The following is a 17,775-nucleotide window of genomic DNA, read 5'->3' on the forward strand; positions in this document are numbered from 1 at the left end:
TGTCAAGAGACGGCTGATTATTCACCCGCCGGCTCGATGCCCCGTTTATAGGCTGCTTCTATTCTTACACAGGAAGTAAGGAGCTTAAAGACGCCGCAGCAGCTAACCTGCTAACCTGGATGCTGGCAGGTAACCAGCCAACCTGGACGCTGGCAGGAACCTGGACGCTGGCAGGTAACCAGCTAACCTGGATGCTGGCAGGTAACCTGGACGCTGGCAGGTAACCAGCTAACCTGGACGCTGGCAGGTAACCTGGACGCTGGCAGGTAACCAGCTAACCTGGACGCTGGCAGGTAACCTGGATGTTGGCAGGTAACCAGCTAACCTGGACGTTGGCAGGTAACCTGGATGTTGGCAGGTAACCTGGATGCTGGCAGGTAACCTGGACGCTGGCAGGTAACCAGCTAACCTGGATGCTGGCAGGTAACCTGGACGCTGGCAGGTAACCAGCTAACCTGGACGCTGGCAGGTAACCTGGACGCTGGCAGGTAACCAGCTAACCTGGACGCTGGCAGGTAACCTGGATGTTGGCAGGTAACCAGCTAACCTGGACGTTGGCAGGTAACCTGGATGTTGGCAGGTAACCTGGATGCTGGCAGGTAACCTGGATGCTGGCAGGTAACCAGCTAACCTGGATGCTGGCAGGTAACCTGGACGCTGGCAGGTAACCAGCTAACCTGGACGCTGGCAGGTAACCTGGATGTGGGCAGGTAACCTGGACGTTGGCAGGTAACCAGCTAACCTGGACGCTGGCAGGTAACCAGCTAACCTGGACGGTGGCAGGTAACCTGGACGCTGGCAGGTAACCAGCTAACCTGGACGCTGGCAGGTAGCCTGGATGTTGGCAGCTAACCTGGACGTTGGCAGGTAACCTGGACGCAGCAGTGATAACAATAATAAAGCTTCTTTAGCTCTTTTGGAGATCACACCATGAACTTCATGGGACCAAATTAAATCCAAACGTGAGACCAAAAGACGGTTGAAATGAACAAAACAAACTAACATGAGAGAACCAGGAGTTCAGTCTAAACTCCGAGGTGTAGTTCCTCTTTAAGGACCAGTATCTCAAACCTCCACACATTAAACTGAAACGTTGGCTGCCTGCCAGTATGATACGTGTAAGGATGGTTGAAGGGACATTTTCAGCTCATTAGTGAACAGCAGCAGGAAATGTAATGTGTGGTGCAACGTTGCAATCAATGATGGAACTCAATGATGGAACTCAATGATCTCACGTGTGGAGAGGAAGCAAATCTGAGTGCAGCTACCAGAGGCTCTGCAGAACGGTGGCAAACACCAACACAAGCACCAACTCTGCCACCTGAACGAAGCCGTTGAGGTGTGAAAACACTTCTCTGGCACTGCTTCATGTCGCCAACACTCAAACTTCCTGTAGTCTCAGCGGTGCACACATCGAGATGTTTACACAGTTTATCTTTGCTTGTTCTCATGGGGACAAATAAGGTAAATGCTAAGTGTCGTAGCGACCTGTCAATCAGCAGGTAGCCCCTCCCCCCTAAAGCACCATCCTGCTTTCTGGTCTATGACTCTAAATGGTCATAATGTACTAAATGAACATCATGCTGGATTGAAGAATACTTAAAACTAGAGATTGAGACCATAAACTCATGTTTACAATATTTACTGAGATAATACATCAAAAGAAAAGTAGGCTGATTTTCATAGACTTCTATACAATCAGAGAAAAAAACGTATCATTCAGTAAAACACAGGAGATGTTTCAAAGACTCCAGTTATTAAGAGCAACCAACTGTGCAAACACACTCAAAGAATGTATATTTGTGTACTAGTATATTTGTATACTTGTACATTTGTATACTTGATCAACGGTGGGAAACACAAACCCACAGTTGGGTTTCAGTGGCTTCACCGCTGCTGTCGCTCCACTAGATCTCTGCAGGTTTGAGATTCTAACGTCGAGGAGACGTTCAACCACAGAAAGAACAAAGCAGCTGCTCGCTTTCACCAAAACATCAACAGATGTGGTTGAAACGTACAGCGCCGTCACCTCCCTCCTTCCTCCTCCTCCATGTCCTCCAATGAATACTGAGAAGTGACGATGTAATCACCACGAAAAAGAGATTTTCCAAACAAAGATGAGCGTAATAATTAGGTATCCTCTGGATTTAGTTTAATTTAAATATTATTAATAACACTTCTACACATAAAACTATTTGTGTGTTAAATATAAGCAAAATTAAATTAGAAAAATATTTAATATAATGTATAAAAATGTTTTATTTAAAAACATTGTGGGATTTTCTGAATTTATTTTCATATATGTATATATAGTATATTACTTACGATAATGTGGTATTACTACTGCTACTGGAGTAAAAGTATCTCTCCCACCATGTAAACTGAAGTATCTCTCCCAACATGTAAACTGGAGTAAAAGTATCTCTCCCAACATGTAAACTGAAGTATCTCTCCCAACATGTAAACTGGAGTAAAAGTATCTCTCCCAACATGTAAACTGGAGTACATCTCCCAACATGTAAACTGAAGTACCTCTCCCAACATGTAAACTGGAGTACCTCTCCCAACATGTAAACTGAAGTACCTCTCCCAACATGTAAACTGAGGTACCTCTCCCAACATGTAAACTGAAGTACCTCTCCCAACATGTAAACTGAGGTAATTCTCCCAACATGTAAACTGAAGTACCTCTCCCAACATGTAAACTGAAGTATCTCTCCCAACATGTAGACTGAAGTACCTCTCCCAACATGTAAATTGAAGTATCTCTCCCAACATGTAGACTGAAGTACCTCTCCCAACATGTAAACTGGAGTAAAAGTATCTCTCCCAACATGTAAACTGAAGTATCTCTCCCAACATGTAGACTGAAGTATCTCTCCCAACATGTAAACTGAAGTATCTCTCCCAACATGTAGACTGAAGTACCTCTCCCAACATGTAAATTGAAGTATCTCTCCCAACATGTAGACTGAAGTACCTCTCCCAACATGTAAACTGGAGTAAAAGTATCTCTCCCAACATGTAAACTGAAGTATCTCTCCCAACATGTAGACTGAAGTATCTCTCCCAACATGTAAACTGGAGTAAAATTATCTCTCCCAACCTGTTAACTGAAGTAAAAGTATCTCTCCCAACATGTAAACTGAAGTATCTCTCCCAACATGTAGACTGAAGTATCTCTCCCAACATGTAAACTGGAGTAAAAGTATCTCTCCCAACCTGTAAACTGAAGTAAAAGTATCTCTCCCAACATGTAAACTGAAGTATCTCTCCCAACATGTAGACTGAAGTATCTCTCCCAACATGTAAACTGGAGTAAAAGTATCTCTCCCAACATGTAAACTGAAGTATCTCTCCCAACATGTAAACTGGAGTAAAAGTATCTCTCCCAACATGTAAACTGAAGTATCTCTCCCAACATGTAAACTGGAGTAAAAGTATCTCTCCCAACATGTAAACTGAAGTATATCTCCCAACATGTAAAATGAAGTATCTCTCCCAACATGTAAACTGAAGTATCTCTTCCAACATGTAAACTGAAGTATCTCTCCCAACATGTAAACTGAAGTACCTCTCCCAACATGTAAACTGAAGTACCTCTCCCAACATGTAAACTGAAGTACCTCTCCCAACATGTAAACTGGAGTACATCTCCCAACATGTACACTGAAGTACCTCTCCCAACATGTAAACTGGAGTACCTCTCCCAACATGTAAACTGGAGTACATCTCCCAACATGTAAACTGAAGTACCTCTCCCAACATGTAAACTGAGGTACTTCTCCCAACATGTAAACTGAAGTACCTCTCCCAACATGTAAACTGAAGTATCTCTCCCAACATGTAGACTGAAGTACCTCTCCCAACATGTAAATTGAAGTATCTCTCCCAACATGTAGACTGAAGTACCTCTCCCAACATGTAAACTGGAGTAAAAGTATCTCTCCCAACATGTAAACTGAAGTATCTCTCCCAACATGTAGACTGAAGTATCTCTCCCAACATGTAAACTGGAGTAAAATTATCTCTCCCAACCTGTAAACTGAAGTAAAAGTATCTCTCCCAACATGTAAACTGAAGTATCTCTCCCAACATGTAGACTGAAGTATCTCTCCCAACATGTAAACTGGAGTAAAAGTATCTCTCCCAACCTGTAAACTGAAGTAAAAGTATCTCTCCCAACATGTAAACTGAAGTATCTCTCCCAACATGTAGACTGAAGTACCTCTCCCAACATGTAAATTGAAGTATCTCTCCCAACATGTAGACTGAAGTACCTCTCCCAACATGTAAACTGGAGTAAAAGTATCTCTCCCAACATGTAAACTGAAGTATCTCTCCCAACATGTAGACTGAAGTATCTCTCCCAACATGTAAACTGGAGTAAAATTATCTCTCCCAACCTGTAAACTGAAGTAAAAGTATCTCTCCCAACATGTAAACTGAAGTATCTCTCCCAACATGTAGACTGAAGTATCTCTCCCAACATGTAAACTGGAGTAAAAATATCTCTCCCAACCTGTAAACTGAAGTAAAAGTATCTCTCCCAACATGTAAACTGAAGTATCTCTCCCAACATGTAGACTGAAGTACCTCTCCCAACATGTAAACTGGAGTAAAATTATCTCTCCGAACCTGTAAACTGAAGTAAAAGTATCTCTCCCAACATGTAAACTGAAGTATCTCTCCCAACATGTAGACTGAAGTATCTCTCCCAACATGTAAACTGGAGTAAAAGTATCTCTCCCAACATGTAAACTGAAGTATATCTCCCAACATGTAAAATGAAGTATCTCTCCCAACATGTAAACTGAAGTATCTCTTCCAACATGTAAACTGAAGTATCTCTCCCAACATGTAAACTGAAGTACCTCTCCCAACATGTAAACTGAAGTATCTCTCCCAACATGTAAACTGAAGTACCTCTCCCAACATGTAAACTGAAGTACCTCTCCCAACATGTAAACTGGAGTACCTCTCCCAACATGTAAACTGGAGTACATCTCCCAACATGTAAACTGAAGTACCTCTCCCAACATGTAAACTGGAGTACCTCTCCCAACATGTAAACTGGAGTACATCTCCCAACATGTAAACTGAAGTACCTCTCCCAACATGTAAACTGAAGTATCTCTCCCAACATGTAAACTGAAGTACCTCTCCCAACATGTAAACTGAAGTACCTCTCCCAACATGTAAACTGGAGTACCTCTCCCAACATGTAAACTGGAGTAAAAGTATCTCTCCCAACATGTAAACTGAAGTATCTCTCCCAACATGTAGACTGAAGTATCTCTCCCAACATGTAAACTGGAGTAAAATTATCTCTCCCAACCTGTAAACTGAAGTACCTCTCCCAACATGTTAACTGAAGTACCTCTCCCAACATGTAAACTGAAGTACCTCTCCCAACAAGTAATTGGGGTAAAACTACCTCTCCCAACATGTAAACTGAAGTACCTCTCCCAACATGTAAACTGGAGTAAAACTACCTCTCCCAACATGTTAACTGAAGTACCTCTCCAAACATGTAAACTGGAGTAAAAGTACCTCTGCCAACATGTAAACTGGAGTAAAAGTACCTCTCTCGACGTGTAAGCTAAAGTAAAAGTACCTCTGTCAACATGTAAGCTGGAGTAAAAGTACCTCTCCCAACATGTAAACTGGAGTAAAAGTACCTCTCCCAACAATTAAGCTAGCTCGACGGTCCTACCAGGTCCCTGCTCCGGGTCCCTGCTCCGGGCCTGATTAGTCCCGGCCCGGGCCCGCTGTGATCCAGGAAAACGGCTTAACAGCAAGCTGTTCGCCGCTCGCGCTCACAAATCTTCGTTTAAATCAAATGTCGGTTTGTTTTTAATGGTCTCGCCAACTTTCTCCGGCGAACGAAGCTGAAACAACCAGAGACCAACGTTGCGTTTTCTACTCAGCCGAAGTTCGCTTATACTCGGCCGAAGTTTGTTTCTACTCACCCGAAGTTCGTCAGCCCGCGAGGAAAACTTGTGGCTTCGCGGTCAAAAGGCGGACTAGCACGGCCCGGGTCCCTCTGGAGACCCAGAAAGAAAGTCCTCAACCCTCAGAGTCTAGCTGGTCTCGGCCGGAGGAATCTTTTCCTGGGTCGGGTTGTTATCGTGGGCGGGGGAGGGAAGCGGATCAGGGAGTTCCTGTCCCTGAAACAGGGGAACTGAACAGGAAACTCCGCTCAGACTCGCCGTAGAGCCTCCTCATCGGGGCGGGACGAGGACGCGAACGAGGACGACTAGGAGGGAGGGGGGGAGGCAGGAATGTACAGTATGTATGGAGGCTCAGTGATGTCCAAACACACGGCGCGCTTAAAAAAATATTAAAAATAAATGATTGAACATTTTGATATTTAACCATTTCCAATTTATTATCATAATGTACATAATTTTGTTTTATATGAGAACAATCCTCAACATTTTTATTATTTTTTGTATACTGCTCGATAATACAGTAATACAATGCTCCTAGTGGAAACCAGGAGAATAGCATGTATTTGCTCCATAGGACAAACACGAGAAAAATGATTCAATCTGGTGGAAAATAGTACAGAATACAGTATGATTTCAGAGCCTGATTTAACAGGATGCTTCATTTTTTGGTCCTTAAAAGTCTGAGTGTCTTTATTTTGGTGACACAGTTTATTTTAGACATATTATGGGAGCTGAGGTCCAACCTACAAAATGAAGAAAAAACTCACACATATGGATTGACAAAATGACTGAAACATTTAAAAGCCAAATATGTCCCTAATTCTTGACCGCCTTGTGCAGGCATCACTATTGATGAGACATCAGAATCTGCATTTATTTAAATTTCCTGTGTCTACAACGGCATATCAGGGCCATTAAAGGAGGTAAAAAATGATAATTGATTTTTTTCCTCTGAAATGAAGGCTACAACCTAAATTAAAAAAAAAAAAGAAATTCTCTTAAAATGTACGACTTTAATCTTGAAAATTCAGATTTCTTTCTCAGAATATTTCCCCCTCCCACACCTTCATGTTTTATTTTTTATGGATGTCCCTAATAAGTGTCACCACTAATATGAATTATCATATTGTAAATCAATGTTCCATTATGTATAAATAACAACATGATCCATATGTCGCTGTGCAGGATTTATTGTGCTCCACATATATAAACATATACACATTAACAGCTCATAAAAACAACACCTTTGTACAAAAACTTTAAATATGATGCAAGTTTATGTCCATAAGCAGCTCAACGGCGGTCCATCGCGGCGGTCCATCGCGTTGGTCCATCGCGTCGGTCCATCGCGTCGGTCCATCACGGCGGTCCATCGCGGTGGTCCCAGCGGGTTGAACTTGTCTGCTCAGCACTGCTCGAAGCCGGCCATCAGGGACAGAGCCAGCGATTCCACTGCAACGAGGAGGACGGTTACACAAGGACGTAAAGTAAAAGTCATCGACACATAATCGCTGCTGTACTCACGATGAGGGAAGGAGCCGCGGCACACCGCCTTGTTCAGTATCGTAACCAGGAACATGTGGCAGTTCTTGAAATCAGACTCCATTTTATCGATGGACTCGATCCTGAAAGTGAAAAGATAAATAACATTCAGACACGAACAGCTTGAAACCACGATTATAATGCAGATTGATATGGACTTACTTCCAGGCTCCAAATCCAGCCTGCCACCGGTCAGAGAAGATCAGGACCAGGTTCAGAACCTTCATTATGGCCTCCTTCACAAAACTGACCTGAGAACACACAACGGACACATTTAGAGGTAAGCTTCCTCAGTCCGTCTCTAAATCCTCTCAGTGTTAACATCGTCCTCCCGATCCTCCCCCAGAGGTCTACGATAGTAGCTCACATTGTGGAGAAACCAGATTTCTCCACAATGCACTGCAAAAATGGAATTTCAAGAAAGTAAAAAAAGCCTTGTATCAAGAAAATAAGTCTTATTTTTTGTCCAAAAAGAATATTAATCTTGTCAAGCAAGTTTTGCATTAGAAAAAATATCTCATTTTAAGAAAGTATGCCTTACTTTTTCTTGATAAGATATTCCAGCTAATTTTGAGCTAGAATGAACCAGAAAAAGAGTATAAAAATGTTTTACGATCAAACCCAGCGGGGCACCAAGATTATTTGCCTTATTTTAAGAGTAAGACCATTTGCACAACATCTCAATTCAAGAATGCCATGAAACAAGGACAAAAGTTTTTATTATTAATATTTTCATTTTCATTACAGGACAGTTGCTTGGTGAGATTGAAAACCATATGGGATATTATGCTGCAAACCAGCTGCAACATGATGTTTAGTTGCTATGCTGCTACAATAACTGATGTATTATTATTTTGATAGTGAGGTTCAAATCAAAACTGGCTTTTCAATCTGTTTATTATGGTGATTATCTGATTATGATGGATCTGGAATGCAGAAGTGCCCTTTTTTTTTTGGATGTTGAATTGAGCAATTGTATTGCAAAGTTAATAAAAAAAATTAACTGGGGCGGTCGGTGGCGCAGTGGATAAGGCAGCCGCCCCATGTACGGAGGCTCAGCCGGTGGCGCAGTGGATAAGGCAGCCGCCCCATGTACGGAGGCTCAGCCTCGACGCGGAGAACAGTGGTTTGACTCCCGGCCCGGCCATCTCCTTCGCGCATGTCTTCCCCCTCTATCTCCCCTTCCCCACTGTCTCTCTCATAATAAAAATAAAAAAGGCTTGCATGGCACTCCAGCCATAAAAAAAAAAAAAAAAAACTGAGAAAGTTTTGGTATCTTGATTTAAGACATCACTTTTATATTTGTTATGCTGTTTTAAGAAATTATGTCTTATTTTAACTACTTTTATGCTCATTATCAATCCCAGATTAAGGTGTAATTTCTTAAATTAGTAAAGGGACTTAAATTCTAATTTTGAGTAATTTAATCTTGAATTAGTGTTTTTTTCATTGCTTGTTTTAGAAGAATTTGGATTAGTTTAAGATTTTCTGTCTAGTTTAAAGTCTCATTTTAGTCTTTCGGAGCTAAGAAATTTGGGCTTATTTTAAGAATTGCTTGTCAAGCAAAAAAAGCTTACCCCATTGGCAGATTTTTTTGCTTGATACAAGATAATTTGATTGAATATGAGAATATTTTACTTCTTTCTAGAAGGGCTGTTTTTGCAGTGTGTGAGCCGTATTTATGTCTAGATGACCTTATTTGGAGTGTTGAAGGAGCAGCTACAATGTTAGCATAGCCTAGCACCCATCAACCAGACTGCATTCAGAAAACAAACTTTTTAACAGTAGTTAGCTTGTGATGTTGCAGACAAGACGGTGTAAAGTTAGCCAGACCTGCCCTTGAACGTAGCAAGCGTTGTTTACCTTCTCCCTCAGGAGGCAGCGGTCATGGATGGTCGCCAGATATCTGTAGTGGATCTTGATGAGCTGGTCCAGGTCCTTGGCCTCCTGTACCTGGTGCTGGAACTCCAGTCCAGTACTGTGCAGAATCTGCAAAGACAAAGATGCAGACAGATTTAAGATCAGATGCAAAAAATAATTAAATAAAATTTAAAATTTAAAATAAAACAAACAGATTATGTCTCGTTGACATGACGACTTCAACACGTTCGGATGGTGATATCAGCTCGTGAGTTTCATGTTGTTGATAACATTTCCTGTTGGCGTAGCAACAGGCCGTCTCCATGGGAGACACGTGGACATCAGACAGAAGTATATAGAGGAGGTCTCACCCTGGTCATGATGTAGTTGTGGAGGCTGTTGACAAAGTGCATGAGTTTGACCCGCAGCAGACACATGCGGTGGATCTGCTGGTTCACGGGCTCTTTGACCTTCGACACCCCCTCGGGCCGCGTTCCATCCAGCTTCTTTGTGACGTCTGTGAAATCTAGAAGCAACAAACGCGTTTGGCACATTACAAACGACGCTGAATATCATAGACAATATCAGCAATGTAAAGTTAAATACTGAGCGCAAGTTGGACAGCTGGCATCGTCGTCTCCCATCGCCATTTTAATTCACTCATTTAGCGGAGCTCCGGTATATGTATCTATAAGCAGAGAGAGAGATTTGAAACTGGTACCACTGAAGCGGAGCGTGTCCAGACTGTATTTGGCCCATTTGATCTGCAGCAGCAGGAGAAACACTTGGTTGTAGATCTTCTGACACTCGGAGCTGATCACGATGTCAACGGGCCAGGGAACCTGCGGAGAGGAAACATGAGCACGCGGCCGTTTAATAAAACGCTTAAACACAACGTCAATAATGTACATATTCTTGCTGCTGACCTTGTAACTCAGCGTCAGCACCTCCAGATTATTCACCGGATGTTTCTTCCTGGCAGCGTCGATGGGCTCCAAGAAGATCGACAACCTAGAGAACATGTTTAGATGATGTATAAACATCGTCATGACAACCCTCCCGATGTGCCTCTTCAGTCAAACACGTACAGTACCTGCTGCTGTCCTCAGGGTGGCGCTGTCCGACCGCCTCCTGCAGCTGCCCGTTGAGGAAGGACAGCTGCTGCCAGCTCTCCTTCTCCTGCACCTTGTCAAAGATGGCCGTGTAGAAGTCGTACATGGTGTCTCCCGCCTCCAGCAGGAAGTAGTTCCTCATGGCCTGCAGGTATCCCAGCAGCCTGCAGGGGCGGGGACTGATGTCAGGACGATCGACGTGCTGGGACAACACAGACTTACATGCCGGGGCAACGCTCACCTGTAGTCCTTCTTCAGGGTCCTCATGAGGTTCCCGCAGCACTCCATGTACCTCCTCTGGATGTGCGGGTAGAGGCAGCAGCGCAGCGTCAGCTCGAACGTCTGGCAGGTGACGGACTGAGACGAGCGGTCCACGATGAAGTCGCCGCCGGAGAAACGCTCGTGGAAGTCGTTCTGCTCCAAGTACAGCCTGACGGGGATGCACGCACACACACACATATATATATATAACTATACATACATACAGACCTGAAGTCAGTCCAGCAGTCTGAGCAGCTTTGTGTACTGAGAGCGTAGCGGTGGGGGCGCCTCACCTGGCGAAGTTGATGGCGAGCAGCGGGTCGTGGACGTCTTCGATCTCCAGGTGCTGAGCGATGATGGACTGCATCTTGATCAGGCTCCTCCTGGTGGCCTGCTGCTCCGTCACCGCCTCCGACGGTGACTCCTCCCGGCTACGAAGGCGAGACTGGACCGACTCCAGGAACAACGTGTACAGACTCTTCCTCTCCGCGTCTGCAATGAGACGTGATGAAAGACAGACAGCAACACTCATCTGTTTATTAAAAAGAAAGACCTGAGAGACAAAACGACTACAAAGAAACCTAAGGCAACTATATAGAGACATAAAACAACTACATAGAGACATAAAACTACAAAGAGACCCACAACCACTGCAGAAATGCTCTGAACAACCCTAAAGACTTAGCAACCACTGACCTCTGGAGGACCTCTCGGACCGCTCGGTCTCCTTGCAGTCCAGGTTCCTGAGCAGCTGCATGGACTTGCCAGCCATGATGATCTGCTTGAGGACGGGTTTGAGGAAGGACACCATGGTGAGCTGCCGGTTGCTGGCGCCGGGATCCCCCCCGGAGCTGCCGCTGGCCGCGTCGTTCAGCTTGTCCTCGCTGTCCACCGTCTCAGACACGCTGTACAGTGTGTAGGTGGCGTACCAGAAGTCCCGGTGGTTCACCGGCACGTCCTTGTTCCTGAACGCCGAGCAGAGGGAAGCTCAGCCAATCAAACGTCTCTCTCAGTTACTGCACTGGAGCCAAATAATCAACACAGTTCCCCACATCATCCACAAAGACGCCCAGAGATTTGAACAGACGGACCTCTGGATAATGAACTCTCTGGCGGGATCAAACAGGTGTCCGTGAACGATCCACTCATCCACTATCTCCAGGTAGGGTCGGACCGTCTCGGTCCACAGAGAGAACAGCAAGGCCACCTGGAGAAAGGAAACCACGGACGGGGTTGGTGGTCGGCGTTTAAAGGGGTAGTTCGGAGGTTTAGACGTGTGGTTGTACTCCTCCAGAGTCGGTGTATTACTACAGATGGAGACCGGAGAACCAGCATGGGAGGAGAGCAATGTCCAACCTTTGGCATTCACAAAAACAGTGATTGTACCTCTCAGTTAAACACACACTCCTTCAGTTAGTTAGTGTGTTACTGTGTGACTTTGGTGTTTTAAAAGGTTTGTTCAGATTCATAAGTCACACAATAACAAACTAACTAACCGATCAAACCAGCATCTCCTGGGTTCTGGGAGGTAAAATCACTGTTTTTGTCAATGGAGTCTGGGGTGTCACGTTTTGCAAGCGTTTCTTAGACGCATATATGTTTTTAATTATTTTTTTTCTTTTAACAGCAGAGCAACATCAGGAGCTCCATGTCTGCTTGAATCCACATTTGATCAGCTGGTTGATGATGTCACACCCCTGCTACACAGCATCGACAGCTGGTTTGAGCGTTGTGACACGTCCCAGTGTCACTGACGCCGTAGGAGTCTAAAAGGAGTCTGGTTCTCTCCATCTACTGTAGTAATACACTATAATACTACAGAGAAGTACTAAGTATTACGGCCGTCACTCTGTGATGAGGTCAGACTCACCGCCTGCTCCGATGCCTCCCCGACGCTGTCGTACTCTAGGATGGCTTTGTACAGGGTGTTGAGCAGGTGGGAGGCTCGCACCACGTTCGGGGTCTCGGGGGGGACTTCGGCGACCCCGGTGCAGAAGACTTTGTGCAGCACTTTGATCTGGACCAGGTGGGGGTTGAGTCGCTCCAGGACCGCAGACAGGGTCACCGTCTCATCTGCAGAAGAAACATATCGAATGCTCGTAACTCCATGACATTTCCGAAACCCACGAAGCGGACTTAGACTCACCATTGCATATGAGCTCCCTCTCTATGGTGGTCAGCTCCTCCTTGAAGCCGGTGAAGTACTTGTTGAGGGCCCACACGAAGGCCTGGTAGGTCCTGAAGGGGGGCTCGGAGCCTTTCTTGGAAGTGTAGGAGGAAGAGGAGCCTGGGGGGCCCGGCTCCGAGCTGTGACCCGTCACCTCGTCTATGAACCTCTGCAGCCTGAAGACCGCCTGGCCGTACACGGCGATGTGCTCCAGGACGGAGCGCAGACAGTTCTGGAGCACACAGACAGGCAGGACGCGAGTAAGGAACTCAGTCAGGAGGAAATATAGAAACTAGGATATAAATGATAAACACTGTGATTTCTGAAGATGAACAGATGATGATCTCACGCTGGTCAGATGAGTCACCACCACGTCGTTCCTCACGGACACTTTGCCGTCGTGGTGCTGGAAGATGAAGTGTTTCTTCACTCCGGAGAGAAGCCTGCAGCGGAACAACGCTCTGTTCTATGACATCATCAAGCTCCAATATGATCAATATGAGCCTGTTGATGAAGATGTTTGGGCATCGGAGGGATTATAAAACTCACCACAGCGTCTCCCGGATGACTTGTGTCTCCGTGACGAAGACCTTCTCTTCAGGCAGACACAACGGATCAGTGTTGTACAAGTGCTGGTCCCTGAGGATAGACCACGAGGGTTACCGCTGCCCATCGTTTCACCTCACAAAAGCCCCACAGATCGGTGTCATCGGGTTATAATAAAAAAGTCATCTGATAAACAGTATCAGTCTTCACATAAAGACATATCACATATATATTAGGGAACTCTAGGAGACACAAATGAACAAAAATCATAAAATCATCAAACCTGAAAATATGATTGTGCTCCGGTTATCACAAAGATTATATTATATATATATTATATTATTTGTAGTTTTCTAAGCCTGCTGGGAAACGGGGGCACCAGATTTGGAAAACTACACGTAGCATTAAAGCCAAATGTTTAATGAGATCATAAAAGTAAAGTTGTAAACATTTAAAAAATAAACTAATACTGATAAGAACAGAATAAAGTCTGAATTTTACAAAGGAGATAAAGCAGCGATTTTATTTTACGGAAAAAAGTCACGATATTTTGTTGCAACGCTCCCCAGCGGCTCTGATTCGCCGTGGTCGTGTGTGAACTCACCACACATTGAGCAGGTTGGAGTGGAGGTGCAGGCTGTGGGGGAAGCGAGGAGCGTGAGCCGCCCAGTACGGCGTCACCACGTGCTCCTCGAGCCAGGCCCGGGCGTCCGGCTCGCCCACTGGAGACACAACAAAACCGGGATTAGCTTCCACGTGGACAAAGCTTGATGGCCGTAACGAAGCACTGCGTGATCCGTTTCGCACCTGTCCAGGTAACTGGAACCGTCTTGTTGCCGTTGTCTTGGTCTTCCTGTGGCGTTCGGTCCAGCTGGATGCCGGAGTCCTCCCTGCTGATTGGCTGCTGGCTGTCATCGTCCTCGCTCTCCTCCTCGGACCACTCCTAAAAACACCAGTCAGGGACCAACGATGGCAACCTTGTCATTTAGATACGACACGCTGACAAATTATGTTGATACTGAAACAAAACCACAGCAAAAATGTCAAACCACAGGAAAATGGTACATAATATAATAATACTACTAATTAGTTTATGTGATTTCTTTGATGTTAACTTCCTATTTACAACCAGGTTTCACAGTTTAATAAGATTTGTTTTGGTAAAACAGCGCCCCCCTGGCCCATCAGTACCAGTTCAGGTGGCGAGTGGTACTGCATCAGGGAGACAGAAAATTATAATAAATCCAGATGAAGTTCTGTGAGAAGTTGAAGCTGCTGAAAGCAGGAAGAGCACACAATAAGTGTAGAAAGCTCTGCTTGAGTTGAAGTGGTGTTTGTGAAGAGAACATTTTCCTTTCAGTCCACTTCAGGGTCCTGAGAAAAACCCGGTAAAAACCGGACTTCAACATGTGGTCTCCGGACAGATTCAGAAAAGATGCTGAGTCTCATTTTATCAGAACATCGGGGGCGATTAGAGCTGCGTTGTTGTTTTCCTGGTTTTCTGAATAGATTCTGCTGATCCAGAACCAGCTCAGAGCGGTTCCTGTCCTGCTTTAATTTGCTTCTAGCTTCATGTATCGACTCCACCCTTCTAGTTAGCTATGCTAGGCTACATCCGGGACCTGACCAAAACTTGTGGATCAGTTCAGTCCTTCAGAAAGCTGCTCACACACCAACTCTTAGTAAACACTGAAAGTAGCGTTGCTAAGGAACCGGGAGAGGATCAGTTTTAACAGCACGGTGCCGTGGTGACACATTTCTAGTATCAGTAAACCAGATTCCCAGCTCCAACACATCAACGCTACATTACAACAACAGCATTCAGCTGCAGGTTTTGTGGTCATTCATAGGCCACAAAGGGTGGGTTTGATTTACTCACAGGGGTATCTGGGTACGGTCCAACGTCTACGTCCTCACCCTCCATCAGATATTTCATCCAGTCAAAGTCATCCTCTTCCTCTGCGGACACAAAGATGAACAACTAATGACCGATGTTGTTTTAAAAGAATGTTAAAAAAGTCAAACCGAGCCATCGACTCACTGGCCTCCTTCATCCGGGGTCTCTCAGTGAAGCTGGTGTTTGAGGGGGATCCTGACAGGCAGAGCAGCAGCGACAGGACACTGTAGTGAGCATCGCTCTGACAGAAAGAAAGCGAGTCAACGGTCCTGCATGTATATAAGGTGTGACATGCATCATCAGCTGAGGGAAAATGTTTGTGGGACTCCTTGTACCTTTGTTCCATCCGTATCAGGTAACGGTGAGTTCAGGAACTCCTCCGTCAGCCTTGTCCAGCTTTCTGCCTTACTCATGTCTGAGTGGATCATGAGCTTCTCGTGGATTCTGGAAAACACAGCGGACAGCGTTGGGTTTTATTGTTGGAACAACGTCTCTGCTGACGTCTTCGTCAAAGTGAATGAGGTGATTTTAATCTCAGTGACAGTTTAAGACGGTTAAATGAAGCACTTGCCACTTCACAGGTACTACATGTGGTCTTTTAGCTATAATATATGTGTATCATACATTATTCCTGCTTAATAAACATTCAAATAAATTAAGTACATTTTTTATAATCTAATACTCTGCCACCAATATTACCTTAATGAAGTTTATCATTTTTAGATTTTTTTTTTTTTAAACTGCAGGAATGTGGTTTGTTTTCTTATTTTACGTTTTTATTTTATATTCCTCCGACACACTGATTAATATATGATAAGATCATATTTCACTGGTCCCGTGGTGGGGAAATTTACAGCTGCAGCAAAGATGAAAAACATAACAAGCATAATAAATAAGTAAAAAAAACTAAACATTAAAGATATATAATCGTGTGATTGCATTCACATTATGAATATATGATATATGAAATATACTACTGTAAATCACTATTAATGTAAATACTGATCTTATACTTTAATTTCTTCTACTTTATTGCAGTTATATTTTTACTTAACCTATCTTTTATTGTTTTGTATTTTTGTTATTGTATATTTGGGCAACATCTGGCATAATAACGCATGTATTAATTATAAATACATATTTTAATGTTTTATATTCTTTGTTTTTATTTGTGCAACATCTGGAACAATGACGTATTTATTAATTATTAATAAAAGTCGTATCTCATATTAATGTTGCATGTATAATGTTGGTATTGCACAGTTGTGAGAACAGCAACTACACTCACCCGCTGATGCTGCGTTGGACTTTATGGCTGTCAACGTCCAAGAACCGATGGAACCTGTCAACACACACAGTTACCTGCTAGCATCACATTAGCATGCTAGTCACTAGCAGCTGGCTCCCGTCCTGCGTACAGCGCTTGACTCACCTGAAGTTCGACCAGGCGAACTTGATCGCTAGCTGAAAGTTCGGGTCCTCCTCGTCCTCGACCCCGCTGATGCACCTGATCAGCTTCTTCGTCTCCCTCTCCGTCTCCTTCTCGTAGGTGCTCCAGTGCGCCATGTCGTTGATGTTGACTACCTAGCTAGCTAGCTGGAAGCTACACGTAGCTTTTTACCCGCCGGCCAGTCTCCACGTTAGCCTGGTGGCTCTGCGAGCTAACGAGCTAGCACGGACAACAAAACGATAAACAACGCCATTTATAATGCGGCAGGTTTATGTTGCGTTTTTACCGCGGCGTTGCTTTTGCCTCCATTGAATTACGCTACCTTCACGTGTTATCGGAATTATGGCAAATGAAATCGAGTTTCCGACTCGGAAATTTGCACACACGAACGCCCCCTCGATTCGCAACTACTCGGGAGATGAATTTGATGGCCGAGTTTAGGTGACCCAGAACATTTCACCATGGCGGAGAAGAGGAGGGATTCAGTCATGGATATATTTCCTCCTCTAGCATGTTCGTAATGGAATCAAAAAGGATTTCCCCTGACAAACACGCACGTAAAATCCTTACGCCCGCCATTTAAAAAAAATCGTACAGACAATAAATTAATAATAATAATAATAATAATAATAATAATTTATATAGCGCCTTTCGTAAAAACACAAACGCCTTACAAACTAACGTGACACTATGGTATTTTCGATTCCACAAGTGTGAAGCAGGATCTTCCGAGTAGCACGTGAAGGCAGCGTGAGGGTGAATGCGCGTGCGCGACATCAACGCACAAGATTTAATAGGTTTTATTCTTCATTTAAAACGTTCGTATTTAAAACTTCTAACTCGGGTCAACATCTAAAGTGATGAGACTAAACGAAGGAACAAAAAATAACGTTTCTCAGTACATTTCCCACAATTCATTGCACCACTCCTGCTACGTCACGGTACATTGTGCCAGTTGGACCCTCTCTCTCTCCCATCAAGGCTAT

General features: G+C 44.2%; 2 protein-coding genes across 2 annotated transcripts in view; both read right to left on the reverse strand.

Annotated features, from left to right (window-relative positions):
* cyfip1 (cytoplasmic FMR1 interacting protein 1) overlaps positions 1-6,181 on the reverse strand; it is a 30,016-nt gene extending 23,835 nt beyond the window's left edge. Inside the window, exon 1 of the mRNA XM_084012127.1 lies at positions 5,973-6,181. The gene's annotated coding sequence lies outside the window, so the exon portion shown is untranslated. The remainder of the gene's footprint in view (positions 1-5,972) is intronic.
* Positions 6,182-7,128: 947 nt separating this feature from the next.
* On the reverse strand, positions 7,129-17,343 carry tubgcp5 (tubulin gamma complex component 5). The gene is made up of 24 exons (XM_084011100.1): positions 16,772-17,343; positions 16,628-16,681; positions 15,675-15,783; positions 15,484-15,580; positions 15,322-15,401; positions 14,250-14,385; positions 14,047-14,164; positions 13,446-13,535; positions 13,246-13,339; positions 12,876-13,128; positions 12,600-12,802; positions 11,821-11,936; positions 11,426-11,694; positions 11,023-11,221; positions 10,710-10,898; positions 10,450-10,632; positions 10,283-10,367; positions 10,078-10,198; positions 9,728-9,882; positions 9,360-9,485; positions 7,659-7,747; positions 7,479-7,579; positions 7,345-7,406; positions 7,129-7,278 (listed from the first exon to the last, which is right to left on the reverse strand). The coding sequence occupies exons 1-23, from the start codon at positions 16,903-16,905 to the stop codon at positions 7,360-7,362; spliced, it is 3,048 nt and encodes a 1,015-aa protein (XP_083867226.1). The 5' UTR covers positions 16,906-17,343; the 3' UTR covers positions 7,129-7,278; positions 7,345-7,359.
* Positions 17,344-17,775: the final 432 nt, after the last annotated feature.

This window comes from Eutrigla gurnardus, assembly GCF_963514095.1.
Source record: "Eutrigla gurnardus genome assembly, chromosome: 6".
Taxonomy (NCBI): domain Eukaryota; kingdom Metazoa; phylum Chordata; class Actinopteri; order Perciformes; family Triglidae; genus Eutrigla; species Eutrigla gurnardus.